Source organism: Rhinatrema bivittatum, chromosome 14, assembly GCF_901001135.1.
Source record: "Rhinatrema bivittatum chromosome 14, aRhiBiv1.1, whole genome shotgun sequence".
NCBI classification, from domain to species: Eukaryota; Metazoa; Chordata; class Amphibia; order Gymnophiona; family Rhinatrematidae; genus Rhinatrema; species Rhinatrema bivittatum.
Window position 1 is genome coordinate 76,136,150 of NC_042628.1, and position 17,184 is coordinate 76,153,333.

General features: G+C 47.3%; 1 protein-coding gene across 1 annotated transcript in view; it reads left to right on the forward strand.

Moving 5' to 3' along the window:
- LOC115076338 (rho GTPase-activating protein 33-like) overlaps window positions 1-17,184 on the forward strand; it is a 152,590-nt gene that overhangs the window by 38,696 nt on the left and 96,710 nt on the right. Inside the window, 5 exon segments of the mRNA XM_029577646.1 lie at window positions 10,470-10,567; window positions 11,058-11,142; window positions 11,561-11,647; window positions 15,110-15,247; window positions 15,904-15,996. Coding sequence (XP_029433506.1) covers window positions 10,470-10,567; window positions 11,058-11,142; window positions 11,561-11,647; window positions 15,110-15,247; window positions 15,904-15,996 — 501 coding nt within the window.

Here is a 17,184-nt window from a genome sequence, read left to right on the forward strand (position 1 = left end):
TTAAAATTTGGACCCCCACAGGCAGGCAGGGAGGATATCAGCCCCACCGAGAAATCATTGGACAGAGTGAGTATGCCCCATAGTCAGATCTTCCTCTTTCCCTGTGCCTCATCTCAGGACTTCCTCAGTGCAAGCAGCAGCTACGAGCTTGCAGAAAAGTCATCATGTGGCCTGTGAGTCAGCACGAACTCACAGGCCCTGCAGTGGCACTTTCAGCTCTGTGATACCACGAAAACCCATGCAATGAGCGGGGGATCACCACAGGGCCTGTGAGCACATGCTTCATCACAGGCCCAGCAATGCCTTTTCGCAGACTGTGTGGTTGTGAGCGCCTACAGGTCCGGGCAGGAGCATGGCTGGGCGGCACCTGTGAAGGTCTGTGGCTGGGGCAGTTGCCTATATTAACAGTGTGGAAATTGGGCTTGGCTGTATGTGTGTGACAATGCAAAACTGTCTGAGCACGAGTGCATCAGGTGACTGTGTCAGCGTGTGTGATGCTGTGAGACGGTGCATCAGGTGACTGTGTCAGAGTGTGATGCTGTGAGACGGTGCATCAGGTGACTGTGTCAGCAGTGTGTGATGCTGTGAGACAGTGCATCAGGATGTGTCAGTGCTGTGTGTTTCTGAAAAGCATCACTGGGTCAGTGTGCTGGTGCTATGAGTCAGAGGTTGTTCGATAGTCTGTCTCTGTCTCCAAATGGGTTAACTTTGCTTATAACTTGACAGGAATGGCCGTCTCTGGTAATCCAAGGGTTTACGAGTCTGATCTCAGTCTCATAATACTCGCATTATGCCAGAGAGAGCTTCCTTCTGGAGTTCATAGGGGTTTATATGCACAGACCAGTGGCAGCTGGAACAAATTCTGTATCTTTCTGCCACATTTTCTTGGTCTCTGAATCTCTCAAGTACTTGAGGATCTTCTCTCTCCATACATAGCACAGAATAGTCACTTGGCACTGACATTTCTTCTCGCTAGATCTGATTTTCCTTTACCCCTGGATCTGATTTTCTTGCTCCGAGCTCTTTGTTGGTAGGAATGTGGAGCATCTCAGGGAGTCACAACTTGTTCATTCTCTGCAGTTCTGTCTGGTTTGTGAACCCAGGGTTTTTCTGGTGCAATGATGTTAGTGTTTGCACGGTTTCCACTGGATGAGCCGTGCTCTCTTATTGCGCCTCTGTATAAAGACCATCAGCATGAGATGTGTAACACTTTACAGTTCTGTGCTGCGAATCTCAATTTATCTGTTTTGCCAGGGTTTTTTCCCCCAATGCTTGTTATTCTGTGCAGCATGAGTGTCGATGATCCTCCTATGTGTAGTATGCACATTGCCTAATGGACTAGGCTTTAGGTGATTAATACATTTTAATAAAGTAAAGTTCTAGTAAAATAACTAAACCAGAACTTATCCAAAAACCTAAATCATTTAACCTCCATGCAGAACCATCAGAAACCCCAAATTGTCAAAGACAAATTTATAAGCAGCTGTGAATGTAAAATATTCCAAGAATAAAAATCCCTGTGCTAAGAATCATTTGCTTGCAGAAAAAGCCAAATCTACAACCAGCAACAAAAGGCCACATAGGTGCAGTAATAGGAGCTGTAATGTTTCTAGGGAAGACAAAAGCTGTTAAAAAATTGATACTGAGTGTTTAGTTTCTGCATGTCTTTCTGTGTCACTACTCTTTCCCTCTCTCCTCTGTGGTGTCTCCTTCCCTCTCCATCTTATTTTTTTTATTTATTGTTTATTTACTGGTTTTATATACCGTCATTCGGTGCAGCCATCATAATGGTTTACAACAGTAAAAGAATTCAATAAGATAAATACAATAAAACCAAAATACATAAAATTACATTGGCGTAGAAACATCATAATAGAATAGTATTTAGAATCAAATCAAATTTAAAAGCAGGTAAGAACAATATAATATATAATATAATATACAATATAATATAATATAAAACACCTTGCCGTTTGTATATAACATTTATTTTGTATACTACATTTAAATTGTATATTGTTTAACCATTTCTATCCTCTCCTCTCTTCTTCCTTCTCCAAGTTTGGCCACCCTTGTTAAATGTAACTGTACCTTCTGTCACCACAGTTCTAGTTCTATGTATTTATTGCACCCCCGTTCTATGTAAACCAGCAAGATATGTTTTCATGATTGCCGGTATATAAAAACTCTAAATAAAATAAATAAAACAATGGAAAACTAAAATAGTAAAAGATAACATTTAAAGAAAGGCGTGTTTAGCACTGTTAAAAAATCATAAAATAATAAAACATAGGGGTTCATGAGAATGGGTAGGTTAGTTAGATTCATTGGAAGCCTTCGTGAAAAGCCACGTTTTTGTTTCTCTCTTAAATATCTTTCGGTTTTGTTGTAAGCGTAATTCTGTGGGAAGTGAATTCCAGATCGTTGGGCTTGCAAGGGATATTGCACGTTCTCTAACTTTTCTATTGTGCTCCCTTTCCCCTGCCCACTCACTGCTTTCCTGAGAGCCCAGGTCCTGAAGCTCTGCTTCCTTATTCATGCCAAGCCTAACGTTCAGGGCTCATTGGGGGGGGGGGAGGAAGAAGAAGGAAGCAAGGGTGGCGAATGCCCCCCCCCCTTAAAGAAAATGTGTGACCACCCCACTCCCCCAGCTCCCCAGTTGGCCTGAAGGGCAGGAGTAGCAGTGCAATTACAGTGTGGGCCACGAGGACTCGGTCTCAGAGCACTTGCAGTGCTGCCGGTCCTCATGGCCTCTCCTTTAATAGTGCGTTTCTCCCGTGAGACAGGAAGTGCAAGTAGCGTGAGGAGGGAGCTGTGGGGAAGAGTTGCTCTTCACATGCTCTAAGATTGAGTTCCTGCATTGTGATTGTTCTGTTCTTGCTGTCAAGAGACCTGGAGTGCAGGAAGCACTACTACTCCTGCCTTGGGGAGGCTACAGCAGAGGGAGAGGAGGGGAGTGATTGGACGGAGGAAATAGTAAGTGAGAGAAAAGAGATGTGATAAGGTTCCATGGGAGGGGGAGTGGGAGGAGAGAGAATGGGGATGGGGGAAGAGAGCAAGAGGGGAGAGTGCTGGGAAGGAGGGAGAGTAGGAGAAAGATAGCAAGGAAGGTGAGGGAGGAGTTGGTAAGGGGGGAAAGAGAAGGGGAGAAAATGGAGGGGAAAATGCTAGGAGGGAGGGAAGAGGGAGGGGATATGTGAAGGAAGGGGGTGGGTAATGAAGGGGAAGGATGAGAGAGGGAAGGTGTGAGGAAAAAGGGAGGAAAGCTTTGGAGAGAAATGAGGAAGATTGGGGACTCTGAGATATGGGAGTGATATGGGTGAGGAGATGGGGCGCTGGAGTAAGGGTGGCCTAGACAAACTGGTGTGAATGATCTGGAGGTGTTGAGAGGAATGGAATGGGACAGAGGAAAAGACAGATCTGTGAAGGGATGAGAAAGGGTGGAAATAGAGGGAGGGGAGAAAGGGAGAACGGGAAGCTGGGTAGGGGGTAAGACAGAGAGGAAAGGGGATGAGTGACTGGGAAAGAGCCTGGGCTGCCGAGGGGTCGAGAGGCAGAGAAAGGTAAAGGAGGGATGGGATGCGGTGAGTATAGAGCAGACCTGGGCAAGGGGCGGCCCGCGGGCTGAATCCGGCCCGCCTACGGTCTGAATCCGGCCCGCCCACTGCTGAGAGCAGACGGGGAATGAGGCACTGCTGCCTTCCCTTGCAGAGGGAAGGCAGCAGTGCCTCATTCCCCGTCTGAATGAACTGCTGCCTTCCCTTGCAGAGGGAAGGCAGCAGTTCATTCTCCGCTCCCTCGCTCCCCGATTGGCCGGCCAATCGGGGAGCGAGGGAGCGGAGAATGAACTGGTTTTTTTTTTTACAGCGTCCGGGGGGGAGGAGGGAGTGACTCGAGCGAAGGCACGCTGTCCGATTGGCCGGTGCTGGGCAAGCCTTGCCCAGTACCGGCCAATCGGACAGCGTGCCTTCGCTCGAGTTTCTTTCCTACATATGTCACGGAGTTTTTTGCCGGTCCGCGGCGCGCGCTCCCGGTCTCTCCCGCTGCCGTTGCCGCTGGGCTGTCTCACGTTCAAGCCCAGTGGAAACGGCAGCGGTGTTGGAAGAAGCTGTGGCACCCGCGGCTGGGCCTTTTCTTCTTCCCGCGCCTGCCCCCCCCCTCCCGTGACCCGAAACAGGAAGTGATACAGGGAGCGGTGCGCGGGAAGGAGAAAGAGCCGTGCCGCGTCGGCTGCAGCATCGGCCCCCGAGCAATTGAACCAGCCGGCAATCGAGAAGAGTCAGCAGCATGAGCCTCCCGCGGCCGAAGGGATTCTTCTTTCTTGGCCTGCGGGGGCTCATGCTGCTGACTCCTTTCTCGATTGCCGGCTGGTTCAATTGCTCGGGGACCGATGCTGCAGCCGACGCGGCACGGCTCTTTCTCCTTCCCGCGCACCGCTCCCTGTATCACTTCCTGTTTCGGGTCACGGGAGGGGGGGGGCAGGCGCGGGAAGAAGAAAAGGCCCAGCCGCGGGTGCCACAGCTTCTTCCAACACCGCTGCTGTTTCCACTGGGCTTGAACGTGAGACAGCCCAGCGGCAACGGCAGCGGGAGAGACCGGGAGCGCGCGCCGCGGACCGGCAAAAAACTCCATGACATATGTAGGGGGAAGAGGAAGTGAGTAAGAGAGAGTGAGAAGCAGCCAGCCAGCCTGTGTGTGATTGAGTGGTCAGAGAGCTGATGTGTGTGTGTATGTGAGAGACAATGAAAGTGATTGCTCAGGGAGATGACTGATGTGTATGTGAGAGTGTGAGGCATTAGTCAGGGAGGTGACTGATGTGTGTGTGTGTGTGTGTGTGTGTGTGAGAAAAAGCATGGAAGTGAGAAGTCTGGGTATGTGGGAAAGCATGAGCATAAGAAGCCTGGAGTTGTGGGAGTGAGAAACCTGGGTGAGTGTGCATGCATGAGAGAGAGAGACTGCTTGGTAAGGTGACTGTGTGTGTGAGAGAAAAAGACTGGTGTGTGTGAATGTGAGAGAATGTGATTCAGGGAATGAGAAGCCTGTGCACGTGGAGAGTGAGCATGGAAATGAGAGAGACTGGTGTGTGTGTAACAGAGAGAAAGTGATTATGGGAATGAGAAGCCTGTGCATGTGAAGAGAGTGAGCATGAGAGTGAGAAACCTGGGTGTGTGTGAGACACAGCATGGGAGGGAGAAGCCTGTATATCTGAAAGAGAACTTGGGAGTGGGAAGCCTGTGTGTGTGTGTGTATGCATGAGTGAGATCAGGTGACTGGTGTGTGTGTGAGAGAGAGAGAGAGAGAAAAAGTGATTATGGGAATGAGAAGCCTGTGCATGTGAAGAGAGTGAGCATGAGAGTGAGAAACCTGGGTGTGTGTGAGACACAGCATGGGAGGGAGAAGCCTGTATATCTGAAAGAGAACTTGGGAGTGGGAAGCCTGTGTGTGTGTGTATGCATGAGTGAGATCAGGTGACTGGTGTGTGTGTGTGTGTGTGTGTGAGAGAGAGAGAGAGAAAAAGTGATTATGGGAATGAGAAGCCTGTGCATGTGAAGAGTGAGCATGGGAGTGAGAAACCCGGGTGTGTGTGAGACACATCATGGGAGGGAGAAGCCGGTATATCTGAAAGAGAACATGGGAGTGAGAGACTGGTGTGTGTGTGTGTGAGAGAGAGAAAGAAAGTGATTTTGGGAATGAGAAGCCTGTGCATGTGGAGAGAACAAGCATGGGAGTGAGAGACTGGTGAGTGAGTGTGTGTGTGTGTGAGAGAGAGAGACAGAGAAAGTGATTATGAGAGTGAGAAGACCATATATGCAAGTAGAACACGGGAGTGGGAAGCCTGTGTGTGTGTGTGTATGGCATGAGAGAAACTGTTCAGGAAGGTGACTGGTGTGTGTGTGCCAAAGACTGTTTGGGAGATGATTGGTGTGTGAGAGACAGAAACTGGTCATGGGGGCATGACTGGTATGGTGTGTGTGTGTGAGAGACATGGGCACTAAGGAAGAGGACCATAAGTATAGAGCTTAGCTTCTACTGCTGCTTCTGGTGTGTGCCATGGCCTGCAGGGAAGGGGAGTAGGAGAGCTGCTGGAGGGGGTAAGTAAAGGTGGCTTTAAGTTTATTTTTCTTGACTGCCATTTTAATTGTATGATGTCTGCTTTTTTGAAATATTTTATTGGTGTTTGGAGAATGTTTAATAGTTTTTATGAGTTTTTAATTGTTGGATGTTATTCTGTTCATAGCTGTTTAGAAACATTTATTCTGATTATTAGTATAGTTTTACAATTATTTCTGTTTGGGGATCTATAGCTGCTTGTTAGTTCTGTTTTCCTAATAAGAGGTGTATTGGTGTTTAGGGTCTGATGTAATATTTGTAGTGTTGCCTTTTCATAGATAGGGTTGCTCCTGTTTGAGTGTATTCCATAATACAGGTGTAACTGTGTGCGGATTAGTTTATGTGCATTACTACAGATCCTGGGAGTATGTTAGGTCGGTTCTGTGTCTGTTACCGAGATGAGATATTTTGCTAGCATGTAAGCGTTTGTATCGGTCTTATTTGTTGTGTTTTCTCAGAGGACATACATTGGTGGTAAACTGCTGTCTTTTCATAAGTAGGGCTATTGAGAACTGAGTTAATTATATTAGTCCGGCCCTCTAAAACCATCCCAATTTCTCATGCGGCCCCATGGGAAAATTAATTGCCCACCCCTGGTATAGAGGGTGGATCTAGGCCCTGGTGTGAAAGTGGGACATGGAAAAATGGTGAGAGGTGACTAGAGGGAGATGAGGACCTGAGGGTGGGGAAAGGTGAGATCTAGCAATGAGTGGATAACAAAGAAAGAAATGGAGAAAAATGATGAATGGGAAAGATCAATGTCAGAGACAGATGTAATGAATGAAGGGAAGAAGAGAGGCAATAGAAAATGGAAAAGAGACCCTTAAAGAAACTTAGAAAAAGAAATCTGGACCATCGCAATAATAAAAGTAAAATGCCCAAAGGTTGAGAAACCTTTTATTTTCAGTTTTTAGTAATTGAGGCTGCAAACTGCTACGATTGTGGTTGGATGTTCCCTAGAACCTTCTGGAACTGGGTGTGAAAAATGCTGGCGCTCCTCAGGTCGGTGGGGAGGGATGGAGCTCAGTTTCTTACCGGAGTGGAGCCTCCGCAGACTCCTTGAACCATTAGGGATCCTCTGTTTATCCCATGCCCTTCAGATTCATTACGGTTCTTAGCTCTCTGTCTGTCCATAGGCTGTATTTTTATATATGTCCGGGCGGAGGGGATGTTGTTACAGGTCTTTGTTATAAACACTTATAGGTTCTGTTTTTTATGAAGTCATTTTGAACAAATAGTCTGTAAAGATTTTGTTTTAATGTAAAGGACTGAACATGTTTTGCTGCTATTTCTCCTGTTTTAGATGGCACTAGGTGTTGTGTCTGTATGTTATCCAGAGGGAGAGGGAAAGGGAGAGGAAGGAGTGGAAATGAGAGGGAGAGGAAGGAGTGGGAAAGGATGGGAAGAGGGAATGAGAGGGAGAGGAAGGGTGGGAAAGGATGGGGAGGGAATGTGAGGGAGAGGAAGGAGTAGGAATGTGAGGGAGAGGAAGGAAAAGGATGGGAAGAGGGAATGAGAGGGAGAGGAAGGAGTGAGAGGATGGGAAGAGGGAATGAGAGGGAGAGGAAGGAGTGGGAATGAAAGGGAGAGGAAGGAGTGGGATGAGAGGAAGGAGTGGGATGAGAGGAAGGAGTGGGAATGAGAGGAAGGAGTGGGAATGAGAGGGAGAGGAAGGAGTGGGAAAGGATGGGAAGAGGGAATGAGAGGGAGAGGAAGGAGTGGAAATGAAAGGGAGAGGAAGGAGTGCGATGAGAGGAAGGAGTGGGGATGAGAGGGAGAGGAAGGAGTGGGGAAAGGATGGGAAGAAGGAATGAGAGGGAGAGGAAGGAGTGGGAAAGGATGGGAAGAGGGAATGAGAGGGAGAGGAAGGAGTGGGAAGGTCTTTAACAGGGCCAAGGCCTTTGCTGCCTGACCTTTACTCCCCCCCCTCCCCCCCCAGTTATAATTTCCCTCCTCCTTGGGCACTGTTTCTCTGTAGGAGATATTTAGTGAGTGACTGTGGGCTCTTACTGAGGGTCTCTCTCTTTTTTACTTGTATTTGGCCTTCTGTGCCATTTCAGAGTGGATCGTGTTCAGGCACTGTAGGTATTTCCCTGTTCCCAAAGGCCTTACTAAACATTTCACGTAGATATAACACGTGAGAAAGTAAGCAGGCCCTTAAGTTAGGACCTGAGGCAATGAAGGATGAAGTCTTGGGGAGGGAAGCTAAGACGGAGGGCTCAGCTCAGCTGTGAGATCTGAGGCCTGGGAAGACCACCATGGCCACGAGCATTAACGCAGAAAGATCTTTACCTGACCTGGCGCTCTGAGGGAGATGAGGGCAATCTTTTTACATCTGGAGCTCCAGAGCCGAACTAAACACCTCATTCATAGACCCCCTGTCTCCTCCTCCTCGCACATCCCCCCTCCGCACCTAACAACACCCCCTCCATAGATAGACAATCCTCCCATCCTGTTCCCTCCACTTCCCCCCAATTCTGACTCCCTATACCCTGGATTCTGAATGCTTATTCCACTGTCAATTTGAACCTCTCTGTAACTTATCTCAGATGCAATTTATGTGTCTTTAAATCGATTGTAATCCACCTTCAGGCCATTTGTGATAAAAGGCGGAATATCAAATGTCTATAAATAAATAAACGTTTCCCTGTCTGTCATTCTTTCATTGGTCATTCAGCCTTCTCCATGATGGGGTAACCCAGTTTGCATGGGATAAAGTGGAGAAGCTAACAGGCAGCCTTGAACTCCAGAGAGTAGAGGAGCTGGTGAAAGCCTCTAAGAGGAGCGAGGCCTAGGAGGTGCTGTTAGAATACGAGGCCCCTTTTCCTAGAAATCTCTCTGATCCACAATAATACCCCAGTCTGCTCTGAAGGATGCCCCTTCCAGGCTCTCACTCTAGGACCATTTGTGCTTCACTTTTTCGAAGGAGTTAATAAACATGTGGATAAAGGTGAACCGGTAGATATAGTATACTTGGATTTTCAGAAGGCGTTTGACAAAGTTCCTCATGAGAGGCTTCTAGGAAAAGTAAAAAGTCATGGGATAGGTGGTGATGTCCTTTCGTGGATTGCAAACTGGCTAAAAGACAGGAAACAGAGAGTAGGATTAAATGGACAATTTTCTCAGTGGAAGGGAGTGGACAGTGGAGTGCCTCAGGGATCTGTATTGGGACCCTTACTGTTCAATATATTTATAAATGATCTGGAAAGAAATACGACGAGTGAGATAATCAAATTTGCAGCTGACACAAAATTGTTCAGAGTAATTAAATCACAAGCAGATTGTGATAAATTGCAGGAAGACCTTGTGAGACTGGAAAATTGGGCATCCAAATGGCAGATGAAATTTAATGTGGATAAGTGCAAGGTGATGCATATAGGGAAAAATAACCCATGCTATAATTACACAATGTTGGGTTCCATATTAGGTGCTACAACCCAAGAAAGAGATCTAGGTGTCATAGTGGATAACACATTGAAATCATCGGCTCAGTGTGCTGCGGCAGTCAAAAAAGCAAACAGAATGTTGGGAATTATTAGAAAGGGAATGGTGAATAAAACGGAAAATGTCATAATGCCTCTGTATCGCTCCATGGTGAGACCGCACCTTGAATACTGTGTACAATTCTGGTCGCCGCATCTCAAAAAAGATATAATTGCGATGGAGAAGGTACAGAGAAGGGTTACCAAAATGATAAGGGGAAAGGAACAACTCCCCTATGAGGAAAGACTAAAGAGGTTAGGACTTTTCAGCTTGGAGAAGAGACGACTGAGGGGGGATATGATAGAGGTGTTTAAAATCATGAGAGGTCTAGAACGGGTAGATGTGAATCGGTTATTTACTCTTTCAGATAGTAGAAAGACTAGGGGGCACTCCATGAAGTTAGCATGGGGCACATTTAAAACTAATCGGAGAAAGTTCTTTTTTACTCATCGCACAATTAAACTCTGGAATTTGTTGCCAGAGGATGTGGTTAGTGCAGTTGGTATAGCTGTGTTTAAAAAAGGATTGGATAAGTTCTTGGAGGAGAAGTCCATTACCTGCTATTAAGTTCACTTAGAGAATAGTCACTGCCATTAGCAATGGTTACATGGAATAGACTTAGTTTTTGGGTACTTGCCAGGTTCTTATGGCCTGGATTGGCCACTGTTGGAAACAGGATGCTGGGCTTGATGGACCCTTGGTCTGACTCAGTATGGCATTTTCTTATGTTCTTATGTGCAATACTCTGACAAGAGAGGGAGAGGGGGTCGGAGGAGGAGACTCTCCTGACTCCCGGAGAGGGACAGCAGGTAGGATGACTTTTATTAGATTACAACTCACGCTCTGCTTTCCCCTTCTTTGTTTTGAATGTTCAGGCTCGCACTACGGACAGCCTGGAGACCACGGGAGAGGCTCCCACACGCCCTTTAACTACCACCTCAGGGGCAAGCATCAAAGGAAAAGCAAGCAAGAGGTAATGGCGGCAGGGCAGATGTTGTCAGCTGGGGGTGGGACACAGTGCGGGTCTGTGCTGGGATGCCGGGTGGGTTATGGGTATGGCGGCAGGGCAGATGTTGTCAGCTGGGGGTGGGACACAGTGCGGGTCTGTGCTGGGATGCCGGGTGGGTTATGGGTATGGCGGCAGGGCAGATGTTGTCAGCTGGGGGCGGGACACAGTGCGGGTCTGTGCTGGGATGCCGGGTGGGTTATGGGTATGGCGGCAGGGCAGATGTTGTCAGCTGGGGGCGGGACACAGTGCGGGTCTGTGCTGGGATGCCGGGTGGGTTATGGGTATGGCGGCAGGGCAGATGTTGTCAGCTGGGGGTGGGACACAGTGCGGGTCTGTGCTGGGATGCCGGGTGGGTTATAGAGGCTCATCTCTCCGGTTTCCCTAAGTCTGTGTGTTTCAGCTATTGCGGTGTTTTTTTGTTGCATTAGGATGGTCTCTTGCTCTTGTGTTGCAGGCTCTCCATCACAAAGGGCCATTTTCCCAAGTTGGCTGAATGTGCCCACTTCCACTATGAGAATGTGGATTTTGGATCTATCCAGGTAAGAGCAATAACTCAGTAAAAGAAAGCCATTGTGGCAAGGTGTGCCGGTTTATTTAAAGCAAGCCTGTCTAGGCCGTGCCCAGAAAGATCGACCCTTTTTCAAAGAGCACATTGGGGAGGCAGTGTGAGGAGCGTACATGGTCCCTGCAGGCCAGTGACTGAGAACTGCTGGAGAGGATCCTCCTGGGCGTACATTGTGAGGAATAGTGTGAGAAGGAGAGAAGCCCCTCAAAGGTAAACTAAAGTGAGGCTTCTGAGATATCAAGGACCTCATGTCTGGGAGAGAGATGGAGGGCAACCCATAGTACAAGTCTGTATTGTTTTTCTCCCTTTGTCCTGGAGAGTCCATTGTGGTGTGTGGGGTTGGTGATGGGAGGAATGAGAGAAGATATACAGCCTTCTCCTATTTCTTCCAGCTTTTGCTATCTCTGGATCGGAACGAGGATGGTGGAGCCGGCGTTGGGGATGGGGAGCTGGAGTTTGTGGTCCAGATTACCTGCCAGGTACACAGATTTTGTTCTCCGTTACAGGTGTTATACCATTTTCTGTCCCCATTCTCTGCCTTTGAGTCTTGATACTGTCTCTTCACTCCGTATAAAGCCGAGCTGAGAAAACTAGAGAGAAGCGTTGAAGGGAGTAAGGGGGTCCACAGTTATATTTTTGGTTATGTCTGTTTTGTTTTATATTCATATTAACCACTTCCCAGGTCTTCAATAAAAACTGCCCAAAGCACTGAAAAAGTAATGAAAATTGCAATCCCTACATTAACAAACCATACTTACTTTCTGTTTATTCATACTTTGATATACCGCCTGTATAGAACATCTGAATGGTTTACAAGAAAATACTTTCATAGTATTCATAAAAACCTATACTTGTCACAACACATTTAAAACATACACTACTGATCCAGCTTAACCCTTCAGAGACTAAAACTAGCCAATAATACTTCTCTGTTAAAGTAGTGAAGAGTTAGATTTCACCATTCCTCTAAAGCAGGCTGATTAGTGAGCTGTCCATCTCACCATCACTTTTTAAACTCCGAACCTATAGATGAATAAACAGCCCAGCTGCCAGCTATCTGAATAAACATCTGAACATCAGGTAAATTCTAAAGGTAAGCAGTTCCAGAGCTAGGAAACTTGGTAACTAAAAGAAGTTTGTGTTATGCTCCCCAACCATGGAGCCCGTCCCACAGCTGGTGTTCCTTACCTCAGGAGTGACTTGGGGCCAGTCGGCCATACCACAGATGGCCTCTCCCGACACGACGAGCCTCTCCTTAGGCGCCTGCAGAAGTTAACCGTAATTAAAAGATCACCAGCGAGAAACCTACGGGGAGGTGGGCAGATAATTTCATGGTCCTCCTAGTTAAAGGACCACTCAGTACCTCCCTGATTCCTCAGCAACAGATCCTCCGGAGTCCTCTGGTGTTTGTTGCTTCGGATTCTCCTTGTCTTCCAGTTCCTGCCTGGCCTTCCATTTCCTTGCCTTGTTTCCAGTCCCTTGCCTTTCCCCCTACTTCCTGTATTGTACAGTCTGGGCCTGTCCATCTTTCATCCTCAACCCCTGTTCCTTTCCTGTCATTCTCTGATTACTCTCCTGTTGCTGACTTGACCCTCAGCTTGGTTCTGACTCTGCTGCCTGCCTTGACCCTCTGCTTGGTCATCAACCACATCTGACTTCTGCCAGCCCCTGACCCATGGACTGCTCATCTAGCTGTGGACATTCTCCTAAACTGTGCTATCCTCTGAACCCAAAGGCTTAACCCACAGGGGGGAAGAGGCTAGTATAGGTGAAGCCTCTCTCGCAGTCCCAGCCAGTAGCATGTCTGCCTGCTGCTGGGAAGGGCCCAGTCCATGCCTCACGAGCAGGGCAATACCAATACCACTGTAGCCCAATGACTCATACAACGTGACAGATTGCTGAGGCCATGAGTTCAGCTGATTTGCCTTCACCTCGGTTCCTTCAAGGATTGGCCCACAGGATGCATCAGCAGCAAGAACAGCTGACACAGATAGCTGGCTTACTCCAGGGCCTGGCCACAAGCATGCACACTCTGCAAACCCAGGTTCTACTGACTGCACCACTGGTGGCAGCTTCCCCAGTGCCAGTACACACACTGGCTTCCATTCTCCGATTAGTGCCCCCATCCAGGTATGATTGGGATCCCAAGGCCTGCAAGGATTTCTTCAGTAAGTGCCTGATGCACTTTGAGCTGCAAGCGGCCAAATTCCCAAGTGATGTACAAAGGTAATCTTTATTCTCTCGCCGCTTGCTAATTCAGCTCTAGCCTGGGCCTTCCCCCTTGGGAAAGAAATGAGCCCCTCATGGGAAACCTTGAGGATTTTTTGCATCAATTTTGCAGGTTCTTTGTTGACCCTAGACATTCCTCCTCTGCTTCCACTGATCTACTTCGTCTTCGGCAGGGAAGCAAGTCCATGAGTGTAATGGTAGTGAGCCCTTGTGCTGTGGTGTGGTTGATGCAGCCTAGGAGGCAAATCTACTAGGCCCACACCAACCGGTGGTTGACATGACCTGTGCCAGGACTGAGCTGGACCTTCACCTATACCAGCTCTTGAGTTCCAGAGGCCAGCAGGAGAGTGACCCTGTGAGCTGTCGGAGAAGGAATGTCCAATTCAAGCTGAGGTCACGGCAGACAGCGAGCAGAGTGTTACCAAGTTCAGGCCGAGGGTCTATCAACAACCCAACTTTAAACGATGTCAACTGGAACTGAACACTGCTGCAAAGGAAATTGTTTGTAAATCTAAATACGATCACGTTACTCCCCTTTTGTCTGATTTACACTGGCTTCCAGTGTCCCTTCGTATACAATTTAAAGGCCCTGCATTAGGGCACTCCATCTTATCTTGCCTCTGTTATTTCTCCTCCTTCTCGCCTGCTACAGTCTTCGCAACAAGAACATATAGTGCTGCCTTCTATTCGAAACATTCGCTTTGAAAGTTCTAGAGCTATTTGCTTTTTTTATTTATCCCCTTGTCTTTGGAACTCCTTACATCTCAACATTCATCTGGAGAAAAAGTTCACAAAATTTAGGAAAGCACGTAAATCTTACTTGTACCGGTATATAGAAGCTTTCCCACATTTCAGTAATACCTGAACTCGCTTGTATATGCTTTCTCACATTTTTTTACACCTGGCTTGATTCTCTTTCTGGTTATATTTTATTCTTTTGTATTGTTTTACTTATTTTATTTTTATCTTATTAATTTATATTGACCTGACTTTTGTTTTCCTCATAGGGGAGCTGTTCCATCCCCTTTATCATTTTGGTTGCCCTTCTTTGTACCTTCTCCATCGCAATTATATCTTTTTTGAGATGCGGCGACCAGAATTGTACCCAGTATTCAAGGTGCGGTCTCACCATGGAGCGATACAGAGGCATTATGACATTTTCCGTTCTATTCACCATTCCCTACCTAATAATTCCTAACATTGTTTGCTTTTTTGACTGCCGCAGCACACTGAGCTGACTATTTCAATGTGTTATCCACTATGATGCCTTGATCTTTTTCCTGGGTGGTAGCTCCTAAGGGGTCTTTCCCTGCTTTCAAGCATATGTTCCTCTATTTCCCTTCTTCCACCCACCCAAGCTCAACTCCTCGGCTTAGCAATACAGCAGCCAGCTACTCTTCCTGGGCCCAGGCCCTCCCGGTGGCAGCTGCCATAGCAGGTCTCTGCTCTTACAACCTGTGCCCTGGCAGCCGCAGCCACCTCAGCTCTCTATAGCCCAGGCTCAGCCGGCATCTCTTCTGTTAGGGTCCAAGGTCTGACGTTTAGGTGCCAGATGACCTTATGTGTTGAATATTTCCAGCTCTGCTTATGGGAAAGCCAAAACCTGATCTTATTTCCTTCTCTTTTTCACTCTCCTCCTCCTCCAGTGCCATCTTCTCTCCTGTCTTTCCCTCCCCTCTACATCTCACATCTTGCTCTCTTTTCCTGAACAGGGGAAGATGTGGCCAGTGCACCGAAGCTATGAAGAGTTCTGCACCCTGGATGCCCATCTCCACCGCTGCATCTTTGACCGGAGGTTCTCTCAGCTTCCGGAACTGCCTCCCGTTGCAGAGGTCAGATACCAGACTGAGGTACGGACTCCTCCCAGTGGTCGGCATAAGACTGGGTGAACACAGGGATTCATCCTAGGAATCGGATAGCTTCCAAGCAGGGTTATGTATGAGGGCAGGAGCCTGTGATTGGGGAGTTGGGCTGGGGGGCAGCAGCATGTTTTGGAGGTGAAGAAAGCCAGAGTGGAAGGTGGTTTTTCCAGGTTGGGGTTGGCATCTTTGGTGTAAATCCACAACTGAAGGTGGTGCCTGCAGGCCTGAGTCAGGATGCATTGATGGAGGAGCGTCCGAGACCTCTTGTATCTGCAGTGGGCATGTCTGCATTTATTTGTTTCTCCACCTTATATTCTGTGTCTTAATATGTTGAACGCAGATAAGATTTAGTTGTCCACGTTGTCTGTTGGGTGGATGAGGCCTCCTGGCTCTATTTGTCTGTGCATGAGAGGGATCGCAGGTCCCAGTGTTGTCTATTGAATGAGTGAGACCTCCTTGACCATACTGACTCTCCTGTGTCTGCAGTGGGTTGGTACCTTGCGTATTGTTTAGGTTGCAGCATCGGCTGTCGGGTGGACAAGCCCTGCTGATCACTGCTCAGTCTTCCTCTGTGTGCACAGTGTACGTGGCACTGCCTGTGGGGGCCCTGCTCACACCTCTGCTAGCGTGTCCTCTCCCCACAGCTCCTGATGCCGATGCTGTCACAGTACCTGGAGAAGCTCTCTGTGATCGTGGATAGCAACATCAGCTGCGGGCCAGTGCTGACCTGGATGGAGGTGAGGAGGCAGGATGAACCACTGTAAAGGACAGAGGCAATCCAAGGAATTTTAGGAGCTGGGGGGGGGGGGGGTCATTTATCCTTGAGATAGTAAGGAAGGAGTGAAATTATAAGAGAGGCTGGAATTACTGGAGGTAAAGGGGTATATAAAGTTATTGCTGTAGCCGGCCATCTAATCAGACACATCTGGAGCATTGTGTTCTATTTCCTTACTGCAGTAGTTGGGGGTATAAGAAAAAATAATGATTTTTTTCCAAGAGAGACAGATCTGAGCTGGGAGTCACAGAGAGGTCCATATTCCAAAGATTTATGCAGGAAAAATAAGGCTTTTACCTGCATAAATGTAGCCCTTTAAAATATCCCCACAAATAGTTGGTCTGTTTCATTTCATTATCCTATGTGCCCTGCTCATGCTGTAGACTTTTACACTTAATATCGTTCAATTCTTATTACTGTATTTACTAATATTGTTCGAAGATCTGATCGTGGCGTTGTCAGGTTACCGGCCTTTATGATTTTAACTTGGGGCTCACTTTGGAGAACATTTGATCTCTTATTTGCGTTAAGTGTGTGCTTTGTGTTGTAGGCATTTTGAGAAGTCCTTTGTCTTGCAACCTTAGGGCTGCCTGAGGTGTGTAGAGTTGAAGAGTCAGACATGGGTTAATGTTGTTCATGATATTAAAAATTAGAGTCAATATTTTATAGTGAATTCTGGATTGCACAGGAAGCCAGTGCAGAGCCATCAGCGAGGGGCAAAATGTCCTTGTCCCTAGTAGGCAGTCTGGCTGAGGTATTTTGTAAAGGTTGTATGAGTCCAGCGGGTAGGCCTAGTAATAGGGAATTGCACTAATCTTTGTGAAAATATTACTAAGTGTAGAACAGTGCGGAAGTCCTGTATTGTTAGTAAAGGTTTCAGTCGATGTAATATTCGAAGCTTGGAGTATCCTGTTTTAATTAGTTTGCTTATATGCTTTTTCATTGACACATTTTCATCAGTCTGTATTCCTAGGTCTCGTACCTGGTCTGAGGGAGTATTGTTAAAGTTTCCTAGGTCTAGGATTGGCGGTTTGATTATTGAGGAATTTCTCCTTAGCCACACAATTTCAGGGTTTTTTTGTGTTTAGTGTTAATTTCAGCTGAGTTAGTCTTTGTTTTGCCTTCATGTATGTTGACAGTGAGAAGGTAG